Source organism: Orycteropus afer, unplaced genomic scaffold (genome assembly GCF_000298275.1).
Source record: "Orycteropus afer afer isolate SDZICR_OR568_19922 unplaced genomic scaffold, OryAfe1.0 scaffold00059, whole genome shotgun sequence".
Classification (NCBI taxonomy): Eukaryota; Metazoa; Chordata; class Mammalia; order Tubulidentata; family Orycteropodidae; genus Orycteropus; species Orycteropus afer.
This window is the reverse complement of record NW_006921646.1, coordinates 4,654,279-4,674,035: the sequence shown is the minus strand read 5'-3', so window position 1 is coordinate 4,674,035 and position 19,757 is coordinate 4,654,279. Positions and strand designations below refer to the sequence as shown.

General features: G+C 38.2%; 1 protein-coding gene across 1 annotated transcript in view; it reads right to left on the bottom strand.

Moving 5' to 3' along the window:
- Positions 1-19,757, bottom strand: part of MAPK14 (mitogen-activated protein kinase 14) — a 112,927-nt gene that overhangs the window by 16,278 nt on the left and 76,892 nt on the right. The window contains exons 4-8 of the mRNA XM_007939390.2: positions 16,051-16,162; positions 15,310-15,339; positions 14,907-14,954; positions 8,906-9,020; positions 8,260-8,331 (exon numbers count right to left, since the gene is read on the bottom strand). Coding sequence (XP_007937581.1) covers positions 8,260-8,331; positions 8,906-9,020; positions 14,907-14,954; positions 15,310-15,339; positions 16,051-16,162 — 377 coding nt within the window. The remainder of the gene's footprint in view (positions 1-8,259; positions 8,332-8,905; positions 9,021-14,906; positions 14,955-15,309; positions 15,340-16,050; positions 16,163-19,757) is intronic.

The window sequence follows — 19,757 nt, the reverse complement described above, 5'->3', positions numbered from 1 at the left end:
GGAGCTCTGGTGGTGCAGTGCCTAAGGCATTTGACTGCTAACCAGAAGGCTGGAGGTTCAAACCCACCAGCCACTCCTCAGAAGGAAGGTTACGCAATCTACTTCCATAGTGATACCACCACGGAAACCCAAGGGGGGGTTGCTATGAGTCAGATCCGACTTGACAGCAGTGAGTTTGCTGTGGTTTTGAATCTATCTGAGGAATATACCACTCCCACTGGTCACAGGGGCTCACTACAACAATGACTGGGGATGGGTAGGGGGCTTATGTCTTTCTCTCCCTTTTGCTGCTGTGAAAAATCACAGGCCCCAAACCTGGAGCCTCATATTAATAGTCCTCTGTGATCTGGCATCAGCTTCTTTTCTGACTTTGCCTCCAATTATTATTCCTTGATGCACTCACTGCTTCAGTTCACACCAAATACTCCAGGCACCTCTAAGTTTTCATGTTCTTATTTATGTAAGTCAGAAATAGAATATCCTCCACTCTCCCCTCCTACCAAGCCTTTTCTCTTCCTATTTACATTTCAAAGTCCTGTTTAAACAAGTACTCTGCCATGACGTCTTCCTGGATATCTTGAGTCAGAATTAATCTCTGCTTCTTCCCAATACCCTTATTTACTGTGTGTGTGTGTGTGTGTGTATAATATTTGTTGTTGTGTGCCATTGAGCCATATACATATATAAAGTCACTCTGTCTTGTTTTATAGATAGAGAAATAGACATATATTCAAGTAATTCCTGTAACTTACTTTCCACTGAGAATGATCATTCTGGTTTTGAGGGCAAGTACCATCTTATCCCTCAACCTTCTACAGAGCAGCTCAATAATCAATACTGGCTGAACTGAAAAGATTTGCTGTAATATGTTTTTCAATACTCAGCTCCACCCTTCCCCCTTGCCCTCAAAACCCAGAATAGCCATATTCTATGGAAATTCTGTATACAAAAAAAAAAAAAACAAAAAAACAGGTCAAGAAGAGTTGCTGCATTTAATAGCAGAGCAGCAGGGCTAACATAGTTCTCAAATGCTCCATCTGAAGGGTTCATACCATAAAGAGTACTCAGATACAGTGCAACAAGTACATAAGAGCATGACAGCCAACACTTAGAAGATTAATAAACACACAACGCAAAATAAAAATCTACTTAGTAGCTAAAAGCATTTGCACAAAGGAAGTCAATGCATGCAAACCTCAGAAGGATCACCACAAGTCCTCCAACAGCTGGCAATTCACTGAAATACAGATCAGTCCCCCAAAAGTATCAGCTACTGTAAGGCCACTACAATTTGTCCTGGCAGCTAAGGTCAGCAGGAGCTTCAAGTAGCTATGAAAGCAGAGCAAAGTAACACCACAGTCTGACAATGAATTATTTCCATAACAAGCCGTCCTTCATAATAGGCTTAACTCTATTTTTCGCCTGGGTAAAAAGGTCTTTTGACCTTGAGTTAAAAATGTGTTTTCATTGTAATGATCACAACACCAAATCTAAATAATAAATCCTCTGACCTGAAGAAAAGGACAACTACTTAGGCCTAAGATACTCTTCGGAACTAAGACTTCTTTAACAGAAGTACACATACACACACACACACAACAAAACCCCACTGCCATCAAGTTGATTCAACTCATATAGAATGAATGTTGTTGTTGTTGTTGTTGTTATGTGCCGTTGAGTCAGACCTGACTCATAGCGACCCCCTTGGGTTTCTAAGGCGGTATCACTACAGAAGTAGATTGCCTAACCTTCCTTCTGAGGAGTGGCTGGTGGGTTTGGACCGCCAGCCTTCTAGTTAGCAGTCAAGTGCCTTAGGCACTACGCTACCAGATGGATCCTATAGAATAAATAGGTTAATGAAAAAAAATAGGGGGAAAAAGTCTGGCAGGAAAATAAGAGAGGGATGTCTTAGTCACTCCTAAGTGCTCTAGGCAACTCTTTGAAAACTCCACAGGTGAGAGAGTTGCAGATGAACAAAAGGATCAGTTTCAGGACCCACCTATAACCTACTACCAACTCTTTGTGACCAGTTGTGTTTTCAATGAAAAAAATCCACAGAGGAGCAATGCCAGAACACTGGTCTTTGGGAGGGTAGGAAACCCTCCTGGTGACAAATAAGGTGAATGAACTAGGACGAGACTTAGCCTACCTCCTTCTCTTCTTGTTGTCAAAAGAGTCATTTTCCACTGGCACCACAAAGAAAATTTCTTAAGGTATCTTAGACTTGTGGACAAATCTGAGAATCTTAGTTTTTTTCTGGGAAAATATATTCTCAAAGTAGAGACAAAAAGGCAAAATAACAGTTTAATATTTTTCTTTTTCAACATTTCTTAGGACATTTGCTTTTAGTGTCAAAGTGAAATGGCTTTTTAAAAATGACAGATAACATTTCAAAAACAATGAGTGAGAGTGAGTGGTGGATTTGACAGGAAGGGGTATACCAGAAGCTTTAGCTCTACTGACAATGTTTTACTTCTTTATCTGAACAGGATGAATATAGGTGCTCATTGTATTATCCTTTGTCTTTTAGTACGTCTGAAATAGTTCATAAGATGCTTGAAAAAGATCAAAAGAAAGAATCAATACAATAAAGAAAGGAATTAATAAGGTAAGAAAATTCATATGCAGCAGGGTAGCAATTGGTGGTGAGTGGATCACAGCTCAATGGCCCCATTAACCTCTAGTGCGTGTCTTAAAAATATCATTTCTATTAAAGTAAATAAAAGGAAAGAAAAGGTTTTTATACATACAGGAAATTCATTTGATAACGTACGGAAGGAGAACAAGCCAAGTCAAGGCTGTGATGTCTGGTAGAAAAAATATTTGACATATAACAGGACTACAAAACTCAGTGTTTAAGGCAGTCAGCTGCTAACCAAAAGGTCAGTGGTTTGAGCTCACCAGGCCCTCTGCAGGAGAAAGATAAGGCAGTTTGCTTCTGTAAAGATTTACAGCCTTAGAAACCATATAGGGCAGTTTACTCTGTTCTGAAGGGTTGCTATGAGTCAGAATTGACTCAATGACAGTGGGTTTAGGCTGCAGTGTTAAGTTTTAATAATATTTCTAACTGGTTTGCTCTTTTCAAAATCAGTAGCATTTGAAATGAGTTAGCACTATAGCAGCTCCATAGGAACAAACTGACAATCTACTCTTGTAAAGATAATAGCCTAGAAACCCTATGGGGTAGTTCTATTCTGTCATATAGAGTCTCTGTGAGTCAAAAACAACTCAAGGACACCTAATAACAACATACATGGAGAGAGACTCTGATCCTTATTCCTTCCTAATATAAAGTTCTGTCAGCTGTGTTCACTTGACACACCTAGTCAACCAGCCTTATAAAGAAGGGCTTCATTCTTGAGGGGAAAAAAAAAAAAAACAAAAACCCCAACACTATTATTTAGCTTGATGGAAAGATTCTGCCAAATTACAAAAGAATATAATTTGTAACCCAATAATATGTAATCAGCTGTAAGCAAAAGTTACTATTCCTTTTATCTTTAGGTGAACTCCAGGGATCATTAACAAGCAATGTTGTTGTCGTTGTTATGTGTCGTCAAGTCGGACCCGACTCACAGCGACCCCTCCTTGGGTTTCTGAGGCAGTTATCACTACGGAAGTAGATTGCCCCAACTTCCTTCTGAGGAGTGGCTGGTGGGTTTGAACCGCCAGCTTTCTGGTTAGCAGTCAAGTGCCTTAGGCACTATGCTACCAGAGCTCCCCCTAACAAGCAACAGCAAAAGAATTCCTCAAGCAGGAGACTAATTGCAAATAGAGAAAAAGAATATGAAGGGCACTTGCTTTTGAGATCTAAAACTGCACAGTTCAATACAGTGGCCACCAGCCATGTGTGACTAATTAAAGTTAGATGTAAATTAAATAAAACTAAATAAAACTGAAAATTCAGTTCCTCAGGTGCACTAGCCACACTCCAAACGTTCATTGGCCACGTGTGACTGGTGAATACCATACTGGAAAGCACAGATATAAAACATCTCCAACATCACAGAAGGTTCTATTCAACAGGACTTATCTAGAAGCTAAAAGCACCAGTTCTAAATGCAAGATGATTAATGAGGGGAACAGGGAGAAACCTGTGCATTCAAATAAAGAGCACCCTCTAGAGGATGATGCCTCAGCAATCTTTGCAGTTTGAAAGCATTAATAGTAGCAGCTTGCCTCTCAGCGCAAAGGAAGAGGATGTGAGATCAATATATTCTCCAAAGATTTTTAAAAGAGAAATTCTACACATTAGGAGAATAGGCAACAAATAGAACACTGGAAAGAAATTGTGACCTGAACAACTGACAGTAGGTTAGCTGAGTAGCCCTATATTCTCTACACAGTTTCCTCACCTACAAAAACAGGGGATTCAACAACCATACTTTATACATATAATGGTCAGAAATGAAATTATGTAAAAAAGAGTACTGGCATGTGCACTCATGCATACATCTACCAGGCACATTTTGTGACATTTCTAGAAGTGAATTTCTGCCTTACTGACCCTCATTCAATAGTCTAAAAATGTTACTTTTGATCTTACATGTATAACTAAGGTATAAGCCATGATTAAAAAGTCATAGATCAAGTTTGATAGTACCCTGATAATCACAAAATGAACAGCTGAAACTGTGCACTTGTTCTGGGGCAGTTTGTGCCTGGGCCTGACAATGGTAGAGTTACTTGTAGCCAATCTGCAGGTATGTTGTGCCAAAGACAGATAGAGGGTGGGGCAGAGCGCTGTGTCCAGGGCTGCCACCATCTGAACATAGCCTACAATTTAAAAAAAAAAAAGAAAAAAAAAAAAAAAAAAAAACTATCATTGAGTCGATTCTAACTCATAGCAACCCCCTTTGGGTTTCTGAGGCTATAAATCTTTACAAAAGTAGATTGCCTCGTCTTCCTTCTGCAGAGCAGCTAGAGGGTTCGAACCACTGACCTTTTCTGGTTAGCAGCCAAGTGCCTTATCAACTATGTCACCAGAGCTCCTTAGTCCTACAGTAGGCAGGGGCTATTCCTTGCATGCACCCAGGTCCCACACTGCTGGTCCCATGTGAAGCTGGGGGGCAGCACGGTGCAGGTACATGCACACACTGCCCTGGCACTGCAGGACCCCTGGGCAGCCAGTCGGACCCACCTCATCTGAGTGAGGGATGCACAACTCTTCTGTGCCTGTGGCTTTCACCCCTGCCCTGTGGCATCAGCACAGGGGAGAGATTCAAACAGCCAGAGCATGGGGACTGGCCAGTGAGGTGGCCTCTCTGATCTGGGGTATGTAGAACATACATCTCCTGAGCTGGAGCTGGCTGCCTTGGTGAGGGCTGTTTCTGGGGTGGAGAAAGTGACTTCTTCCTGCATTGGGGAAAGTGCTTTACAGAGTAGGTAAGGAATCCTGCCAGGAGAGGGGCTGCTTTAGAAACTTGAAAGTAGGCTGGTGAGGGTCTGCTTTTGGGAACCAAACCTCCATGTCAACAGGCACCAAGATGAAGACTTAACATTAAATCTATTGGACAGGAAGGGGGAAAAAAAAAAAAGGAAATAAAAGCAAGCAACATGTAAAAAATACTAGTATAGTAAACTTACGAAAAATGCAAAATATGCACTATTTGCATAAAAATATGGTAGATGTTTTCTAATGTCTTTCCAGGCACCCAAGTCAATAATTGTAGATTTTTAATTTCCTGATCTTTTTTGTACATAGAAGAAAATTAGGAAAGGCATTTAACCAACTATCTTTTATAGGATTAGTAAGGTTAAAACTAAAATCCAGCTCTGTACACTAGAATCCCCTGGGGCTCTTAAAAAAAAAAAAAAAAATCAAAGCCTGTGCTCTGACTCATATCAACTGATACTGAGGCTTTGGAATAAGTGCTCAGGCAGCTAGAGTTTGTAAAAGGTCCCTGAAGTGATTCTGATGCACAGTGAGGGTTAAGAGCAACTATACTAGAATATATGCAAGAAAAAAACAAAACATTTTCCTTCTCCTTGTCACACTACCAAAGCTACATCCACACAGAAGACAACTGATGAGGGGAAGGTTAAGTAACTTACAAATATAAATTCTTTGAATTTGATTTTTATGATCTAGGAGAACATCTGCCTGAAAAAGAGCCAAGGAGATAATAGTGAATTCTTCAAATAAGACTTCTGAAATTAATTCCTATGTATTAAAAAATGAATCCTCTGTTAAAATGCTTAAATACTAAGTTGCCCAAGCCCATAATAGGAAAAGAGGTATGCATCAAGAGAAGATTTCTTACAGGCTGAGAGTTAGCTTTCAGAATGAGCCAAGCCATTGTGGAGTAGGCAGCTGTCTGGGAGACGGGACACAAGACATAAGGCAGCTGTCTGTGAGACAGGAGCACAAGAACCACAACGTCTCAAAACCTTTCCACCAACAGCCTGCCAAAAGCAATCCATCCTTCCATCCTTTACTACCTGTCACAAAATTAAAAAAAAAAAAAAAAAAAAAGAAGAAGCCTTTAATGATCCAAAGGTAGGAAGTAGGAAGGTGAAGGGGTTAACTATTTTCCGAATGCCATTAATGAAGATGATGGCTAACATTTACTGGCAGGCTCTGGTTTAACTATTTTACAGATATTATCTCACTGAATTCTCATAAACAATCCTATGAAGTAAATGCTACTATTATCATTTTATGGTTAAGGAAACCAAGACACACAGAGGTTAGAAAACTTGCTCAGAGTCATGCAGCTGGAAATGAAAGAGCAAGGATCTAAACTCAGCTAAGGTTCTTCCAGAGACTGTGTTCTTAACCAGTGTGCTGTCTCTCTTGCTGCTTCGTGTGTGTGTCTATGACTGGCTGAATGTAAGAGGAAGATGTAGATTACCTAGAAGAGGAAGGGAAGGGCAAACAGAGATCAGCACCAGGGCAGCAGGCTTGGAAGGACAAACTGCAGGATGGGAATCTGTGATACGTACATGAGGAAAAGGGAGACTACAAATCTTCTCTAATTCTCTTAGCTTGGACTGCAATGTATATACCATATTTTTGACAAACAGAATTAGGTAAATCAAGCAAAGAACAAAGGAGAGATACTAGATAGTAAACTCACTTAAATTGCTGGAGTCAGGAGGAATTAAATGAGCCAGGCACAGCGAGACTGCTTAACGCTGGTATCAACCCAGTAACATTCAGAGTGAAAGAAACAGCTTTGCCTCTGTAGCAGAGGTTTTTCAGTTGACCAGGAAAGTACATTTTCTTAGTTAGAACAGGCAGCATGAACATCATTGTCACCATAGAAGTATACCCCAAACAGTAAGCAAATATGCTGACATTGTGGTTTATAAACTCAACGCTGAGTTAGCATCCATAAAGGGCTAAAAGAGCTTTTAGGTCTCAAAGCATGACAGAGCAGAGGTAAATGCAGCATCTCTGTAAGTTCAACCAAATTCATTCAAAAGCTAGTCAACCGAACTTTCCCCTACTCCCCACACCTAATTCTAGACACATATTTCAACATCTTTTCTCATTGACACATCCTACTCAAGTAGAAGTGGTAGGAGTTCCAACAAACCACATTTTGACGTCATTGCTACTAAACCATGAAACGAACATGCAGCAGATAGAAGAGAGGCTAAAATAAAGGGGCCATGATGTCTTCACACTAGACAATAAAGCTGGCAGTAAATTAAGGGTTGGCTACAATCTGGGATAAAAATAAAGTTGTAATGAAAAGAAAAAAAAAAAAAAAAGAAAAAGGCACATGTCAGGATGACCTTATCACTTCTTGCTTTTACTACGTGTTGTTAAACAACAAACATAACAAGTCAGCAGGTCTATCATTACAGGGACCAAATATAGCCTTTTTAATATGTCAACCAAACATAAAAGCAAGATACTGCTGATTTAGAAATGGATATCTTGTGCTCATTTAGTGTTTGTAAAAGCAGACTAATCCTATCATTGGGATCTAGAGCTTCTCATAAGTATGCTCAGGTCTCAGAACTGCTGTGACAAGAGTAATATAATAAAGGACTCGTTGCAGAAAGATGACATGAAAGATTTAAAGTGCTTTCCAGCTTATGAAGAATTTTCTCAACTCATAAAAGTAAACTGAAGCCTTTTTCTTGGCAAGACAAGTTACTTAGTAATAGGGAAGACTTTGTAATGCATATCTGGACTATAAAAGCAAATAGTTGAGAGCCTTTCCTAGAGATGAGTAAAAGGTAAAACACTTCATGGACACTAGAATATTGGTAAGAAACAAGAATCCAAAACTTTTTAAAGGATACGGTCTGTACCAGGAAACAATGTTCTTCCAGTCAACAGCTCGGCCATTATGCATCCCACTGACCAAATATCAACTGGCAAAATTAAAGAGAAATAAAAGTACACACAATGTCACTATTATTATACTTGGCCATAAATAGAACCATACCTAAAGGAGAAACATTTAATATTTAAGACACTTGAAATTCAAGAATAATACCCCCTACCCCCACCCCAAGAAATAAACCAGCTTAAGACCTTCACACCACTAAAGGGCCTCAAAGGTGGGGTGACTCAAAACACAATTAAGGTAAAAGAAATAAGCTGCTCACAAAAGGGCAACAGATTCTTATTGGTAAAAGGGTAGATTTTCCCAAGAATACTGAGGGTCTAGGACTAGAATTATAAACCCATCGCCTTCAGGTAGAAGTACTCAAAGAAGATCTGAATAAATAAAAACCCAATTGCTAAATCAAAGCATATTAAAACTGGGTATAAAATCTCATTGCCCATTTGACCAACTGAAATACTTTCTATTTGTAGGCTTTAAAAGGATTACTGAGGGAAGGAAAGATGCCCCTCCTACCTCCACCATCTCTACTCCTAAGAATACATAATACACCCAACATAGTATTAATAAGGCACTGGATAATCAAGGCAAAGTAATACCTGTCTGGTTGTAATGCATCCAGTTCAGCATGATCTCAGGAGCCCTGTACCACCTGGTGGCTACGTAACCTGTCATTTCGTCATCTGTATGTCGAGCCAGTCCAAAATCCAGGATCTAAGAAAGAGAAGATAAATCAGACACTGGAAGAGACAAACTGCTAAGACTTATAAAATAGGCAGGAAAATAACTCCAGTGCCTTGTAAAAAGGGAGAACAATAAAGCACTTCCATACAGAGACTCCCAGATCCTTGCTTGGAATGCATAGTAAATACACAGCATGAAGTTAAAAAAACTAAATTACAAAAAACAAAAATAGTACTCTGAGGTATTTATCTAAGAGAAATGAAAACATATGCCCATACAAAGACTTGTACATGAGTATTTACAGCTGCTTTATTTACAATAGCCTGAAACTGAAAACAACCCAAATGTCTATCAATAGGTGAATGAATAAACAGATTGTGGTATGTTTATAAAATGAACTATTACTCAGCAATAAAAAGGAATAAATTATTGATACACACAATAATACAAATACAGCTCAAAGATGTTATGCTAAGCAAAACTCAGACACAAAAAATATACTTATTCTATAGATAGGAAACTCAAGAAAAGATAAAGTCCGTCTATAGTGTCAGAAAGATGATCAGTGGTTGTCTAAACTAGGATTAAGGGTAGCATGCATGGTGGTAGATATATGAATATAGGAAATTTGAAAAGATGTACACTTAAAATGGTACATTTTATTAGATGTAAATCACATTTCAAAAAAGTTGGGCAAGAAACAAAACAAAATTTTCCAGAGTTACTTGCTTTATATAGATAATTAATTCACTTATCTAGTATTTGAGTTGCTATTGTCAATTTGACCCCATGCTGATAGGTCTTAAAAGAGTATAACACTCAAAGCAGACCTTTTTTTTACTAGTTAAGCTAAACTACTGTTTGTTTTTAAGAAGACTCTAGAGGTTATTACTGGTTTAAGGTTTAAAGATTTTCTCAGGGCAATAGTTTCAGGGGTTTGTCTACCCTCCATGGCTCCAGAAAAGTCTAGAGTCCATGAGAATTTGAAATCCTGTTGTATACTTCCCCCCTTTGATCAGGATTCTTATTAGGAATCGTTGATCAAAATGTTCAGTAATGATAGTCCCACTATCCAGTTCTTCTAGTCTCATGGTAAAGGAGGCCGTTGTTCATGGAAGCAATTAGTCATATGTTTCATATCCTCTTCCTCTTCCTGATTCTCCTTCTTCTGTTGTTCCAGGTGAACAGAGAGAACAAATGTTGTGCTTTCGATGGCCACATTCAAGCTTTTAAGACCCCACACGCTACACAAAGAACTAGGAGGTAGAACAGAAGCACTAACCATGTGAGTAAGCCGATTACCTGAGATGTCTGATAAAACCATGACCCTAAAGCTCCAAACCAAGGAACTAAATACCATGAGGCGTTTGGCTATACAAAAGAAGCCTTAATAGCTCTCTTTTTTTGTGTGTGTCATTAAGGTAAATATATCTATCACACAACTTTTGCCAATTCAACTTTTTAAAGGTGTACAACTTAACTGACAGCAATTACAACATTTGGCTATGCAACCTTACCTTTAATCAATGCAGTTTTACCATCACCATTAACAACCCCCTTTCCCCCTCCCTCTTATCCCTGGTAACCATGAATAAACTTTGGTCTCTATATATTCGCTTTTTCTTTCTTTTTATGTAAGTGAAGTCATACAATTTTTGGCCTTTTGTGATTGGCTTATTTTACTCAGTATAGTATCTTCATGATCCATCCATATTGTGCCATGTATCAAGACTTCATCTCTCCTACTCACTGAGTAGTATTCCATTGTATGTATGTACCACATTTTGTTTATCCATTCATCTGTTGGTGGGCATTTAGGTTGTTTCCACTTTCTGGCTGTTGTGAATAGTGCTGCAATGAACATTTGTGTAGGAGTCTCTCCCTCTCTCGCTCTTTTTTTTTTTTTTTAAAGTTTATTTATTGTGATTTGGCTGCAAATTTACAAAGTAGATTCATTTTACTCTCCACAGTTCATGTACATTTGGTTTCACAGCCCCAATTACAATCCCAACAATAAAAAGTTCTCCTCTCATCTCCTCCCTGTGACTACCCCTTCCCCGTGCCCTTCTTATCTATGCATTCCTGTCTGTCCAGCTTTCCCTCTATGCCAATGCTGCCCATCTGATGTCTCATGATTGATTGATCTAAGGGGTACATCTCCCTGAGGTAGGTGGGTATATGTATCTCCCTGGGATAGGTGTTCTGCTTATAGGCCTTTTTATTGTTTGGCTGAGAGCTAATCTATGGAAGTGAGTCCAGTTATAGGCCCAAAGGATAACCCACGGCTATAGTCACAGGGGTTCCGTTCCACCAGTGTCTAACCAACCAGTAATCCTGTTCTATCAGTACCCGGCTGTTTTGATTACTATAGCTGTAGAGTATGTTTAAAATCAGGAGGTGTGGGTCCTTCTACTTTGATCTTCTCTTTCAGCACCATTATAAGCTATTTGGGGCCTCTTGCCTTTTCATACAAAGTTGAGGATTGTTTTTTTTCTATTTCTATAAAGAAAGCTGCTGGAATTTTGAATGGGATTGCACCGAAGCTATAGATTGATTTGGGTAGTACTGATATCTTAAGAATATTAAGTCTTCCAATTCATGAACATGGAAGATCTTTACATTTATTTAAATCTTCTTTAATCTCTTTCAGCAGTGTTTCAAAGTTTTGATTGTAGAAGTCCTTCACATCCCTAGTTAGACTTATTCTGAGGTATTTCATTTTCTTAGCTGCTATTGTAAATGGAATTGTTCCCTAATTTCTCTTCCAGATTTCTCATTGCTGATGTATAGAAATCTAAATGATTTTTGTTTGCTGACTTTGTACCCTGCAAGTTTGCTAAACTCCTCTGTTAGCTCTAGACATTTTCTTGTGGACACTAGGATTTTCTCTAATAGTATCATGTCATTTATGAATAGAGATAATTTTACTTCTTTTCCAGTCTCCAATCTGGATAACTTTTATTTATTTTTCTTGTCTTATTGCTCTGGCTAGGATTTCTAATACAATATTGAACAGAAGTGGTGAGAGTGGACACCCTTGTCTTGTTCTTGATTTCAAGAGGGAGGCTCTCAGTCTTTCTTAAATATAATGTTGGCTGTTGGCTTTTCATATATACCCTGAATCATACTGAGGAATTTCCTTCTATTTCAATCTTCTTTACAGAGTTTTCATCAAGAAAAGGTTTTGGATTTTAACAAATTGTTTTTTCTGTATTCACAGAGATCATGTGGTTTTTTTCCTTTGTTCTACTGATGCGGTCTACTAGGTTGACTGATTTTTTAATGTTGAACCATTCCTTCATTCCTGGAGTAAATCCTACTTGGTCATGGTGTACAACTCTTTTAATATTTTGTTCACTATTATTTTGTTGAGGATTTTTTTGCATCTATATTCATAAGAGATATTATCCTATAGTTTTTTTTTCTTCTGGTGTCTTTGTCTGGTTTTGGTATCAGGGTTATGTTTGCTTCATAGAATATATTATGGAGTATTCCTTCCTTCTCTATCTTTTGGAATAGTTTAAACTGTACTGGTATCAATTGTTCTGTAAATGTTTAGTGGAATTCCACAGTGAAGCCCTCTGGTCCCTTTTTTCTGTTGCAAAGTTTTTGATTACTGATTTGATCTCTTCACTTGTTAAAGGTCTGTTGAGACATTCTATTTCTTCTTGAGGCAGTTTGGTTAAGTTGTGTGCTTCTACAAATCTGTCAATCAATTTCATCTAGATTTTCCAGTTTGTTGCCATACAGTTGTTCATAACGTTCTGTCCTAATTCTCTTTATTTCTGTCAGATCAGTGGTAATGTCCCCCCTTTCATTTTTCATTTATTTCCATTTCTTTTGTCAGTCTAGCTAAAAAGGTTTGACAATTTTATAAATCTTCTCAAAGAACCAACTTTTGATTTTATTGATTCTAATCTTGTTTTGTTTTTCAATTTTACTTATTTATGCTCTGACTTTTTTGTTTCCTTTCTTCTGGTAGGTGTAGGTTTAGTTTGGGGACTATATGCATTTCAGATAAAAAGTTGTAGCTTTATAAACCCATTTTCTGTACGATTTTGCCCAGATGGTCAAACATATAACTTCTACCCATTTCAGCTCTCTAACCTATTTTCTGGTTGGCATTCTGGAAGCTCAGTAAGTAAAAAAACCACCACTCTCTTTTTAATAGTCTTTTTCCTTTTTATTTTTTAATTTTATTGTGCTTTGGGTGAAAATTTACAGAGCAAAATTTGTTTTACATTCAACAGTTCATGTACGTTTAATTTCGTGTCCCAATTACCATCCCTGACCATAACAAACTCTCCTCCCATCCCATCTGTGTGGCCACCCCCTCACTATGCCTTTTTAACTATGCACTTCTGTCTGGCCAGCTTTTCCTTTATGTGAATATTGTCCTTCTGGTGCCCCATGGCCAATGGCTCTAAGAGGTGTATGTCGCTAGAGTAGGTGGGTGTACCACCTTGGGATAGGTGTTCCGCACTTAATTAAGTCTTTCTATTGTTGGGCTGAGGGCCAATCAACAGAAGTGAGCCGAATTCTAGGCCTGAAGGGTAACCCAGGGCCACAGTCTTGGGAGTTCCACCAGACTCTAGCCAGCCAGTAATTCTGGTCATTTTTGTGCTTTTGGATTTTGTTGCGCATTTTTCCTCCCACTCTATCCAGTATCTCCAGGTTTGATCCCTTTCCAAGTGGTTGGCATTGGTAGCCTGGCACCATCCAGTTCTTCTGGTCTTGGGGTCCATCATATCCTTGGACTGTTTCCAGATGCCTTTGATTTTCACCACTCTTCTTTGCTTCAGATAAGAGAAGACCAATAGTTGCATCTTAGATGGCCACCTGGAAGCTTTTAAGACCCCAGTCACTACTTATCAAAGCATATTGTGGAACAAGACTTTTATGTACTATGTTGTGCCAATTGAGTTTGGTGTCCCCTGAGACTATGGTCCTGAGTTGGCAGGCACAGTGATTCTTTCTCCACAACCTCACGAGCATTTGTTATTTTCTGTCTTGTTGTATGGTTATCTCAGAGAGGTTACTCCAACTGTGTCTTCTGTTCCTTCTGTAATGTGTGTGGCTAGTTTTGTACATGATCTTCTCACTTGTCTATGCATTTATCTGTAGCCTGGTGTTTGGTATTAGTGTAACGCAGTATTGTGCATACACTATTATTTGTCTCTGTTATCTTTATCTTATGTGCATGTTTCAGTGTCCTTCCTTTCCCCAATGTCATCATGCTGGTCACAGACTCTTTCCATATTATGCCTCCTTCACCCAAATCAACGTGTGACCCCCAACTAGTCCAAAATTTTCCCTCTTCTCATCCCTGGTAACCTACAAAGTGAGTTTTCTTCCCTAAGTAAACCTTTCTTGACTTTTTACAATAATGGGCTCATACAATATTTGTCCTTCAGCAATTGACTTATTTCACTCAGCATAATGTCCTCCAAGTCCATCCACATTGTGAGATAATTTGCACATTCTTCACTACTCTTTAATGTAACATAGTATTCCATTGTGTGAATGTACCATAGTTTAGTTATGCATTCATCAGCTGATGGGCATTTAGGTTGTTTTTATCTCTTTGCTATAGTGAATTGTACTGTGATGAACATGGGTATGCATATGTCTGTTTGTGTCCAGTCTCTGTAGGATATATTCCTAGTAATGGAATTGCTGGACCAAATGATATTTCTTTTTCAGTTTTTTAAGGAAACGCCATACCATTTTCCACAATGGTTGTACCATTTTGCAGTCCCACCAGCAGCATATGAGAGTTCCAATCTCTCCACAACCTCACGAGCATTTGTTATTTTCTGTCTTGTTGAACTATGCTATTATTGCTGGGGTGAGATGATATCCCATTGTTGTTTTGATTTGCATCTCTCTTAATTCACCACTGTCTCTTCATCTTACCTTTAGCTCACAGTCTTCATTCACAGCTAGATTACTAGGCTTTAGGTCCTAGGAGGCAAGTACGGAGAGGACAGGGTTAACTTTATGATGCAGAGTATGTTCTTTACCTATAGGTAATAATGAGGACCCATGAGGGACCTACCTTCCTCGTTCAAGATACCTTGTTAAATAAAATTAAGACTTTATCTACCTATAAACAAACAATATCTATCCTATAGTCAATATTTAGTCCTAATTAGCCTTGAATAGATACAAACTATACATCTCATTCTTTAATCAATTCAAACCTAAAGCAAAGTTGCAATCAACCAAAATTTTAGTTGCTGAAGTATTAGTATCTTTGCTAAATGCCATTCTTCTACCCCACCTCCCCAAAATAATTAATCAAAGTCAGAATACATACCCTGTGAATTATGTCAGCTGAATGTATATACTGTGAAAAAGAACAAAGTGAGTAATAAAACAAAAACTACCTCTAACATCCCACTGTCATATTATGTAACATATTTGCAGCACATTTTTATTATTTAATAAGAACTGCCGAATTTAACACTAGGATTAGAAAGGAAAACAAAGAATTATTAGTATTCTATACATTTATCATTTATTGCAACTGATTTCCACTCATTTAAGCTCTCCAACTTATTTTCTGGTTGGCACTCTGAAACTCAATAAGGACTCAAAGCTGCTAACTATCAAAGATGGTTTACTTTTAAAGCACTGTATCTATCAAGTTCATAAATAAATTAGCTTCCTTGAGAATTTTTTAAAATCTCAACACCCTATCAACCAGGTATTAAATTATATCAAGAAATTATTATTTTTTAGATGTAATAATGAAGAGTTTTATCATGAGATATAAATATCAAAGACTCTATGGATGGAATAATATGATGTCTAGACTTGCTTTAAAATAATTTGGGGTTGGGGAAGATGATATAAACAAGACTGGTCATATGTTGATAATTGTGGATGCCAATTGAATATGGGGTTCATTATACTATGCTCTCTCCTTGTGATTTTGTGACTGTTTTGAAATTTTCCATGAGAAAACAAACAAAACAAAAAGTTTAGGCCCTCAATGAAAGGGAGAAAAGGAAAGAAAGAGTTCATTTCTTAAAATTATTATTGATACTGTCTGTACCTTTAGACCTCGGAGAATTTGGTAGATAAGGAACTGTACATGGTCATCCGTAAGTTTCTGACATTTCACAATGTTGTTCAGATCTGCCCCCATGAGATGGGTCACCAGATACCTAGAAATCAATGGAGAGTTACACAATAATCCAGAACCCCAAGAAAGTGCTCACCTTCACAAGACTTTTAAGTTTTTAAGGGAAAGGTCACAAAGAAATACCACAATATCAGCAAAAAAGCTTAAAACTACTCATGGAGGATTCATTACCAATATACTATTCTAATTTTACCAACTGCCATCTATCTTTCTAAAAATTGTTATACTTATTCCTACTTGGTGTATCTTTTCCCAGGTTCTTGAATGAAAAAGAAAAGAACAAAGATGGAGATTAGAAAGATATAATGTGCTAGTATCAGTTTTCTTAAAAATATCATTATTGGATGAGAAATATACAATGTAACTAAGTTGTTGTTGTTGTTGTTATGTGCCGTCGAGTCGGCCCCGACTCATAGCGACCCCTCCTTGGGTTTCCGAGGCAGTATCGCTACGGAAGTAGGATTGCCCAACCTTCCTTCCAAGGAGTGGCTGGTGGGTTTGAACTGCCAGCCTTCTGGTTAGCAGTCAAGTGCTTTAGCCACTATGCTACCAGAGCTCCTGTAACTAAGTATATGGCCATAATAAAGTATTTTCTATTTTTAAATCTGCCATTTTCACCTCAACATTCTAAGATATAGGTTTTAAAATAGGAGTATCTTTAAATATTCAAACTACAATTCTCCTTTTTCAGGAACTGATAAAAGGATACTGTTCACAGACTGTATTCTTACATTTACCTTAAAATAGGGAGAAATACATTTTATCTATAGGATGAAGCATTTCAGATCTTCTCCTTATAGGTGTGGTGCTGGGTATTAATTCTATCTTTATGTGGTAAGAATAGGGAATAATTACATTCAAGTCCAACAGGTTCACCACAGATACTCTAGATACAACACCTTCACCCATTCATTACTGTATCATACAGATATAACGCAAAAATGCAAACGCAACCACCACTGTGGAGTCAGATCCGACTCATAGCGACCCCTCCTTGGGTTTCTGAGGCAGTAGCACTATGGAAGTAGATTGCCCAACCTTCCTTCCAGGGAGTGGCTGGTGGGTTTGATGCCAGCCTTCTGGTTAGCACTCAAATACCTTAGGCACTATGCCAATATGGGAATATAAAAATTAGATCAGTATTAAAGAGACTAAATTTTAAAAAATAAGGACAAGTTTTATGTATTATTTAAGAATCATTCTCCATTTCTGAGGTTGGGTAATAATATGTCAGGTGAGCAATAAAAATGCTTGTATCATTTTATTTTTTATAAACTTGGGAGAAAAGCAATCAGGCCAGTATATTTCTATTTATTATTAATGCATTAAGGAGCTCTGGTGGGGCTGTGGTTAAAGTATCGTGCTGCTAACCAAAAGGTCAGTGGTTTGAACCCAAAAGCTACTCCATGAGGGAAAGATAAGGCAGTCTGCTTCCATAAAGATTTACAGCCTTGGAAACTGTAATGGGACAGTTTTACTCTGTCATCTAGGGTCACTATGAATTGGAATTGACACAATGGCCGTGGGTTTGATTTGGTTTGGATGAATACATTATATGCATAAACATGATCTTTCTTTACACATACTGGCGCCCTCCACCCCACCACACACACTGTACTTCTTTCCTCTAAAAGGAATTGTTTTTCTCTGTCATAATTTCCCTATTGGGTTGCATGGGCAGTTCTCAATTTCATGAAGATCACTAAGACTTAGCCTAGTTGTAACCTTGAGGTAAAATGTTTATCATTTCATATTTTTAAAACTTGCTTATTTATACTGCCTTGAAAAAAGGGTGAACTCAATGTAATGTGAAGTGTAAACTGGATTTTCTGAATTGTTTGCATAAAGGTAGTTTTAAAATATGTTTCAAGCTCAATATAACAGAACCAAAGGCAGGTAGCACTTATTCTGAACAGTTCATGATGTGTTTATCTCATGCACTCTTCCTGACAATACTTTAAGTCCCATTAGTATCCTGATATCATTGATAAGGAAACTGAAACAAAACAAAGATAAGTAAGTGGTTGAAGGTCAAAAGGAGTAGTAGTGTCAGGAGGCAAATTCAATACTATCTGACCCCAGAAACCGTGATCTTAATCATGGCATACATTGCCTCCAAATTCTTCCTGTTGACCCAGAATTTAAGTCAAGAGAATGATGTTTGCAAAAAAAAGTTTTATAAATGTCACATAATCAGGGAAGAATTATCTCCAGAGAATTCCTTACCAATGTTGTGTTACTGTCAGGTGCCATGGAGTTGGTTCTGATTCATAGGGACCCTACGTACAACAGAACAAAACACTGCCCAGTCCTGTGCCAGCCTCACAATCATTGCTATACCTGAGCTCATTGTTGCAGCTACCATGTCAATCAATCTCATTGAGGGCCTTTCCCTTTTTCATTCACTCTCCACTTTACCAAGCATGATGTCTTTCTCCAGGGAATGGTCCCTTCTGACAACAAGACCAAAGTACATGAGACAAAGTCTGCTGGCCATTCTCGCTTCCAAGGAGCATTCCGGCTGCACTTCTTCCAGGATAGATTTGTTAGTTCTTCTGGCAGTCCATGTTATCTTCAGTATTCTTTGCCAACACCACAACTCAAAAGCATCAACTTTTCTTCTTCAGTCTTCCTTATTCATTGCATATGAGGCATTTGAAAATATCATAGCTTGGGTCAGGTGCACCTTAGTCTTCAAAGAGACATCTTTGCTGTTCAGCACTTGAAAGAGGTCTTTTGTAGTAGATGTGCCCAGTGCAATATGTCATCTGAAGTTTTGACTGCTGCTTCCATTGGTGTTGACTGTGGAACCTAAGTAATAAGAAATCTTTGACAACTTCAATCTTTTCTCCATTTATTGTGATGCTGCTTATTGGTCCAGTTGTGAGGATTTTCATTGACTTTATGTTGAGATGTAATCCATACTGCAGACTGTAGTCTTTAATCTTCATCAGTCAGTTCTCCAAGTCATCTTTACTTTCAGCAAGCAAAGTTGTGTCGTCAGCATATCGCAGGTTGTTAATGAGTCCTCCTCCAACCCTGATGCCACTCTCTTCTTCATACAGTCCAGTTTCTCCGATTATTTGCTCAGCATACAGACTGAATAAGTATGGTGAAAATATACAACCCTGTCATACACCCTTCATTACTTTAAACCATACAGTATCCCCTTGGTCTGTTCTAACAACAGCCTCGTGGTCTATGCACAAGTTCCTCATGAGCACAATGCAGTGTTCTGGAATTTCCATTCTCCTCAGTGTTATCCATAACTTGTTTTGATCCACACAGCTGAATGCTTTGCATAGTCAATAAAACACAAGTAAATATCTTTCTGGTGTTCTTTGCTTTTAGCCAAGATCCATCTGACATCAGCAATGATATCCTCCATTCCACGTCCTCTTCTGAATCCAGCTTGCACTTCTGGAAGTTCTCTGTCAATATACTACTGCAACCATTTTTTTTTTTAATTTTATTTTTATTTGGGTGAAGATTTACAGAGTAAATTCACTTTTCATACAGCAGTTCACATAATATACTTTGTCTCATGTCATTGACCAAAATTTACAATGCAACAGCTCCCCTCCCACTTCCTCCCCATAGTTACCTCTTCCCAGTGT